Raw genomic sequence first — 7,854 nt, forward strand, 5'->3', positions numbered from 1 at the left:
AGGAGTCAGCTCCCCTGAAGACCTACCTGATCCTGCTGCTGATGCTGAGCCACTTTCCCCGGCCCGTTAGCGGCGTCTTTTGCCGAAGTCATGACGCCAAATCAAGAAGAAAAAGGGGAGAGAAGAGCCGCGCACACATCCGCTGCTGACAGGTGCAGAAAAAATGAAGCGGAGAAAAGAGGGGGAGCACACCGAGAGAGAGAGAGAGAGGGAGAGGGAGAGAGTGAGAATGCGCGTAAAGTGTTCGAGGCTATCCACGAGTGATTTGCTAGAATAACGCAGAGATACCGTGGGTGCAGACGGCGCAAAGTTCAGCAGCTGACGTGCAGAAATCTGTGGACCGCTGCCATGTGGGAGGTTCGGTTTACCTCGGAGCGGGAGTGGTGTCATCCACGACAGCTGGATGTGCTTAAAAAATGTAAAAAAAAAAAAAAAGAAAGAAAGAAAAAGAAAAAGAAAAAACCTACATGATTCTTTTCAGTTAATTAGATTCGGCGCTACTTGCGGGTCTCTTATTTGAAGAAATTGTCAATTTAGAGGAAATTTCAGGTTAACCAAAATAAAAACCAAAAAAGGTCAAATTGACTTCTTTGCAGAACTTAGCACCACCAGGCTGGACCTCTCTGCAGTGGAAACGGAAACAACCGAGCTATGCCGCCAGCTGCTGTGCCAAAAAGTGATTTCCGGTATTTGCCAACATATAATTGTCGGTATTTAACGGGATGTAAATGATTAATTGGATTAAAATCTGTGAAACGTGTCAAAAATATATCTCTCGTGAATGACATCAAGTCATTTTAAGGCAGAAAGAACATTTCTGTCAGAGGTAGAAGCTGCAATCAGTTTTTTAATATCTTTTATTTATGCATGTAAAACTCTCGATGACATTTTGCAAGAGAGATCGGGCCAAGAAGGCAGCAGAAATTGCAGTAAACAAAAAATAAATAAATATATATGTGTGTGTATTTTAAGTGGCCAAAAAGGGCTGGATTTATTATAATGTGGACATCAACAACATAACCCCCCCTCCCCCTGCAAAACAGGTCATTTCTGTATTTTAACCCCTTTGTGAATCCGGTTGACTGCAGACTATTTATTCGTATAAGGAAATGTATTAGACAATAAAAACACACAAAAACACTGCACTGCTCCTTTTCTTTCCTTGCAGAATGTAGAGGGGAGCTCAAGGTTTTGTCCTTCCACCTGGGCCTATATTTAGTCTTACCAGACTCCTCTGTGCTCAGCTCTGAGCTTGCAGCAACTGATAATATGGAGACCTGTCAGCTTGTATCACATCACTGCGGGCACTCATTATTACTGGCAAGTCCATTATACAGGAAATGGAAACAAGAATCAATGCGAGAAGAACAAAATACTTTCAGTTATAAGCGTGGACTCTTTTCAGATAGGATTGGTGCTCCTATCTTACTAAAGCTTGAATACACTCATGGCTGTTAATGCTATCTACATTGCAGTTTAGGGAATGGATTTGCATAGAGCGTCTATAGCCATAAAAATCATATTCGCTCCAGTGTACTGCCACCGCTGCTGTACTGTCTGCCAATAAAACAAAGGCTTGCTGCTGGCCTCGCTCTTGAGAAGCAGTGTTATATCGTCCTCCCACATCGAGCCGAAATAGTCTCGGTTCCTGACAAAACATTGTTTATACTGTAACTTTCTCACCGTGCGCCACATCTCTGCAAGCACACACAATCCACATTCTTGTTAGCACAGCTTGTCTGCCTATTTGTGCTGCACACATGAAAACACACACAGCCGCGCACACGCACGCACGCAGGGCGCTCTCGTGCTGGAGAGACAGTTTCTTCTGAAGTCATGCACAGTCTGTGCAGGCCTCTTGGCCTTTTGAACCGATCATCTGCTGGGGGGAAAGGAACTGAACAATCCCAGTAAAAGAGAAACACACACCAAAAAAAGTCAGCGATACGAGTCACTGACACAGCCTGCGTACGAGAATGAGGGAAAGATTCTCTAGTTGATATAATGTTTTCATCAGCGGTCTTGTTGCAGCCCTAAGGGCTAATTATTGCTTGTTTACAAGCGAGGAAATGGCATGTTATCTTTCTGCAATCTGTGCATCAATACATTAACAAGAATGAGCAGAGCAAACTCTAAAGATCAAGGTAAACATGCAAAGTTTCAAAAGCATATAAAATCATAATATTAATACTTATTGTCGACTGCTTTTGCTAAGGTAACCATTAAGAAATACACCATGCATTCAGGGATATTCTACACTTAGATCTGTTTTGCTTACTTGGAAATTTGGGGAATTTGGGAATTTGTGTGTTGGCTGTGAGATCAGGAAAAAATGCAACAGTACTGATTACACTTGAAGGAGTCTCGTGCTCAGCTGGAGAATTTCTTCAGATCTTTGGACTAAAATCTTCAAGGATTCACTTAATCCAAATATCTGGGCCCTGAGAATCATCATATTCACTGTTAAAAATCATGCTGTGTATGAGGTACCACAACAGAAATAACTATGAGGTTTAATACTTCACAAATAATTATTTCTGCATGCCAAATGATGGCACTGAGCGCACTGGGCGTTCTTCTTCTTCTTCACTCACTATGCATTTACACGCCACTCTGCATTTAATCATTAGTTATTATTAATGTCATGTGCTCTTCCACATCGTGTCTTTTATCCTGCCTTGGCAGATGGCTGCCCCTACCTGAGACTGGTTCTTGAGAGATTTCTTCCTGTTTAAAGGGAGTTTTTCCTTCCCACTGTCGCCAAGTGTTTGCTCAAAGGGGGTTGTTTGATTATTGGGGGTTTTTCTCTGTTATTAGGTCTTTATCTTACCTTAAAGCATCTTAAAGGGAATGCTGTTGTGATATCTTAGATCTGTCTGCTGGTCACAGTTTACTCCTCTGTGTATTTCAAGAGTTTCAACTATAAGCTGGGATCACCGATAACTATTGTATTTATCAACAAAATTAATTCCTTGGTCATGTTGACTTAAATCTTCTACACAGTGAGGGTTGTTTTTTTTGAGTAAGCTCAGATCTGTGCATCACTGTGTCAGTAAAAACCATCCAGTCTGCAGCAACAGAAAAATTTAAAGCAGATAAATGGAGCAGCTATAGAGAATGTAAAATGCTACCTGCCCAAAGTGAAAATGGAAAAATGGAAGAAATTAAACACGCTGAAGCAAGTGTAGAGACAAAGTGGATGGACACAATGATACATTTTCACAGTGCTGCAAAATGAAGCTCACATCTTTCTGGCTGGATGATGGGACTAAACACAGATTGTACCAAACACAGCATTTTGGTCCTGCTGTCATCGCACAGCGCCTCACACGGCCCGAGGGAGCCGCACAACCAGCTCACTGCCAAGAATGGTTTCAGCACCACGGCCGTGGACAGCTCCACTGACACAAGAGCGGAAAGCCTGTTTACGATTTAATCCTCAGTGTGTGACCGTCTCTGTCCTGCCTTTATTATCTGTTTTCACTCACAGGCTTTCCACAGCTGCTCAGTGAAAAGATCAGGTGGAAGAGGAAGGGGAAGCAATTTCCTAACAATTAGCTGCACTAAATTTTTAAAAGTTTTTAGCAGACGCGAGAAGCAACAGGAAACAATTTACAAGATAAACAGCGTTAAACGCAGAGTGCTCATCCGACCAGCAGAGCTCTAACAAACAAGAAATGAGACTCAAACGCGGTGAAGGCTATGGCGATTGATCACAACACATTCGATGAAACAACACAGGATCAGGTTTAATTGGAGAAACCAAACAAAGTGGAGCCATTTAGGGTCAGAGCTTTTTTAAAAACAAGGCTCACCTATTAGTCAGTTTCTATTAGTTAACTGACATTAAATCCATTCATATTTTACTCATTTAGCAGTTACTCATATAGGCTGCACTTTGTCTACAATAGCCCTTCAAAAAGCTCCAAGCAGTAAATGCATCTTTGCTTATATTACTGGCAGAGCTTTCCTTTTCTTTCTACAAGACCCACAAAGTGCCATTCATTTAACAGTCAATAAACGCTGTGAAAGCCTTCAACTGCATGCTAGTGCCCCCCAGTGATCACTACTTGTCCAACACCTTAAAGACTAATCAATATTGAGGATTTTTTCACAGAAATTGTGCTTATTATATTAAAAACTGTAGTTTAGAGAGGAAGAAAGTATGTTGCAGGGGATTTTGGAGAGTTAATAAAGTGCTTGTCCACCTCTGCCAATGAGCACAGCCATCAGCCTGTCACTTAAGACCGAAGAGAACAGGAAGAAGAGCAAGAGATGAGGCCGCCTAGCAAAGGCCAGGGCAGTTTTGTTGGATAAACGATCATTATCAGCTGAACTCTCTCCGCAGGCCAAGCAGCACAGCAGAAAGCCTGAAAAGGCCACAGCCATAGAAAAAAAGGCAGAAAACCATTATCTACCATGTGTTTGCATAAATGCATCCCCAAGGGGTTTTTGTTCTAGTGCAAAGAAAGCACAGCAGCACTATGTTGATGAACAGGGGACACACACAATAACACGAACATCTGCGTAATCTAACGCAAAACAACACAACAGCTTTGCAACAAAACACAGCCTCTGCAAATCTAAACATTTAGTGTAAAGTGTTTCAGAGAGGAACAAACTCAGAGGCTGATGTACTTTTTCTAGCTGCTGTAGTGTTATTAATGTTTCATACTCATGTTTTACCAGCTTGATATTGTAACCGATATTGTTTTCATCCAGAGAGCTTGCACCTGTCATCACTACAAAATGTGCTCCTGGAGATTCTCAGAGTACCGGGAACCTCCACAAATTGAGTTATGGCAGGTGTATCTCAGCCTATCTGTCTGTATTCAGATGTTGTCAACATTATAACATGGAAACTGTGCAAGATGAACTCCTGAAACTTTACAGCTGAGATCAAAAAACCGTCATTTGAATCTCAGCCAGTTGCAGCGTGAGCGTATTTTCTGTATACGATGATGGAAGATTTTTAGGATTCTGCTCTTTGTCTATGTTAAGCTGACCTGGTTGAATGGAAGGCTCCATCACATCATGCTTTGTCTTTATGCTATCTTCTATTACAAGATATTACACTTGTCTGCACACTTTTACATGTAATGTTCTGATTATATCCTGTGACCACGGGAGGTAGATAAGATTTTTATGGTTATTATTTCATGCAGACTGCTGTTGCAAAATGAATTAAAATCTTTTTTTTTAAATGTTGTGGAAATTTGAAATAAACTGATGTACACAAACAGGCTGTAAAACTACAATACAGAGCGCAACAGCAGGCTGCAGGGCTTTTTGCAAAGAATAATAAAAGAATAAGGATAAGTTATCTACGTGCCATTCTCAAAGGATACAATAATCACAGGAGCATAAAATGCAAAAGATAACATTTTGAGATCTGTTTGTCTTGTAAAAGAGGATTAGCATGTCACTGTGGCCAAGATGTAAAATTTCCATTAAACTTGTATTACAAAGAAAGATTTTATTGTCTGACAAACATGTTTCAGTTTGTGGCCCGTGCAGCTTTTACTTGTGTATTTGTGCTGAATATAGTAAAAAAAAAAAAAGTATTTAGCCTATTTTAGACTTAATAGGAGAGACCTCTCAGCAGAGCTATACCCACCACTTTTTTTTCCTGAGACAATTCAGGGATTTTAAAAATCACAGAACGATAAATGAAACAGAAATTCCACAATGAGCTTGTTCTGAGCAGGCATTTGTTTGTGTGCCATAAACACAGAATATACTTTAATAATTTTGTTGTACATGTAGAATGACAATAAAGTGCTATTTTATTCTATATTTTTAAGCACTTTAGATAAAACCTATCTAAAAAGAAGACATTTATCTTCAACCTCTGCCCTGCTACGACATGTCAGCCGGTGTCCCAGCCTGCCTGGTATTTGCAGAGCTTGCATTGGCTTGTTTCTATATTAAACTGTTTACTGTTACAATCTTTTTTCTCCTCTGGGACAATAAAGGCTTTCTAAATCTAGTTAACGCATGAAAAACAGAAAGATTATAATGTGAGTACATTTACAAAGCGACTCACTTTAAAACAAAAAACTGTGGACAAGAATTTATAGGAGTCGTTATAATGAAAACCAACGAGGAGCATAAAAAAATAACAATGAAATAAGATAGAGAGCTTCTTTTTACTTCATGGAAAGCCTTCAGGAAGTTTTATGCAGCAACCCAAAAAAGACTGAGTTGACTTAGAAAATGCAAAAGCAAAGACAGGCTGAAAAATCCCGGGCACCTAAGGTAAAGACCTGAGTGATTTGAACAGCAGGGAGAGCGCAGATATCAAACTGCGGCTCACAAGACAGCAATATATCAGCAATCTTACTCTTTGTGATTTTAAAAAGCCTTAAAAGCAAAAGTTTTAAATCGAGTGTAGAACTTTGAGTGTAATGATGCACAAATGGGAATGGTACGATCTGATTCCCAACTGCGTGTTTAAATCCCTGAGACAGCTGGAGCTGAAGGCAAGTAATTTACTTATAGTTAATGGAGATGAGGAGAATTACAGCGTCCCAAACGAGAAGAAATAAAGACATGGTGTATCTTATCAAGCGTAAGCTGGTCTCCTTGACTAAAGGAAAATATAGTTATAATTCGAAAAAAATATCGAACAAATCAAATAAATTGGCTTGATTTTGGGTATCTTGTCTGAAGGGGAGAGGAGTGTCTAAAGGGGACTTCAGGAATATATTAAAAAAAATAAATTATTGTTTGCCACCATCTATTCAATGAAAACAAAACTTTTTGAACCGTATGTTTTAATCTGCTCATTATGCGCGTTTCCAGTAAAACCCCATCAATCAGTGAGGGCGGCTGATTTAGGAACAAGCTGTTTCCACTCAGCTGACCTGCCAGCTGCCAGCATGCCCGGCTCAATCATCAGTCATGCCCCCAACGCCCTCCGGCCTGCCGTGACTCCTTCAGCTGTCCAACTGGCAGCACACCTGCCTCGCTTACTGTAAATACTGCTGTCCGCATCACAGTTCCTGCCTGCCATGCAGCAGCCACAAATCACAGGTTAAGGATAGAGATGCCGTGCGGGCAGCAGTTCATCACGGATCGTTACTGTACTTAAGGGTCATCAATTCAGTCCTGAGAAAACACGCCTCCATACAGAGTGATGAAAGGCACAGAAGTTTGCAGACTTTAGGCACAGGCAGTTTTTCACTGTCTGGACATTACAGAGTGGTAATTAACAAGTCTTCAAGTCTTTAATCAGATTCATTATTGGTCTTTTACCAAGAGAGGGCTTTCTGGGGGAAACAATTAATCTACTATTGTCTTGTCTTGAATTGGTTGGAGACATTAAAACACACAGGGAGAGAAAAAATTACATTAACTTTGAATGATTCCTTAGCCTCTGGACCTAATTCTTTGACCCTCATCAATACTTGAGTGTTTTTCTGAGAAGGCTACCCCTCCAATAAACTCACTTGTTAACTTATGACAACAGCATCATTTGGTTCGCATTACTCCCTGACACTGAGCCTGTGGTGGTTTTTTAAACAAATATATTACGTGTTTAGCATTTTTAAAGCTGGAAACTTTCAAAGTTTTCATAATGTGCAGTCCTCTGCAGCAAGTTAAATTTGAAATGGCTATATTATAAATAGTATTAGTTTATTACCTATTACTTGCGTTTGCTTTTGCAAGCTGACCTCTTGTTTTTTCCCCCTTATTGGCTGCTGGCATTTACACCAAATCCAATAAAGCATTAACGAGGTCAGCGCATCCTCCCACCACCTTGCTGATTCCTGTTGAATGCTGAAAACGTCAAGTTTTAGATTATGCAGAGAGCGCCTCCAAGACAGTTTCAGGTGAGACAATGCTGTAAAA

The 7,854-nt window shown here is 40.4% G+C and overlaps 1 protein-coding gene across 4 annotated transcripts in view; it reads right to left on the reverse strand.

The window, feature by feature from the left end:
• The window catches only part of LOC102194369 (dipeptidyl aminopeptidase-like protein 6), a 90,559-nt gene that overhangs the window by 44,885 nt on the left and 37,820 nt on the right, over positions 1–7,854 (reverse strand). The window contains exons 1-2 of one of the 4 annotated variants that reach the window (XM_005721355.1): positions 289–395; positions 27–145 (exon numbers count right to left, since the gene is read on the reverse strand). The exons of 2 other annotated variants lie outside the window; for them this stretch is intronic. In XM_005721355.1, coding sequence (XP_005721412.1) covers positions 27–92 — 66 coding nt within the window. In that variant the 5' untranslated portion in view covers positions 93–145; positions 289–395. One more of the 4 variants, XM_005721354.2, reaches the window with a different exon arrangement.

The sequence above is a fragment of the Pundamilia nyererei genome, unplaced genomic scaffold (genome assembly GCF_000239375.1).
Source record: "Pundamilia nyererei isolate P.nyererei 1_Seehausen unplaced genomic scaffold, PunNye1.0 scaffold00004, whole genome shotgun sequence".
Taxonomy (NCBI): domain Eukaryota; kingdom Metazoa; phylum Chordata; class Actinopteri; order Cichliformes; family Cichlidae; genus Pundamilia; species Pundamilia nyererei.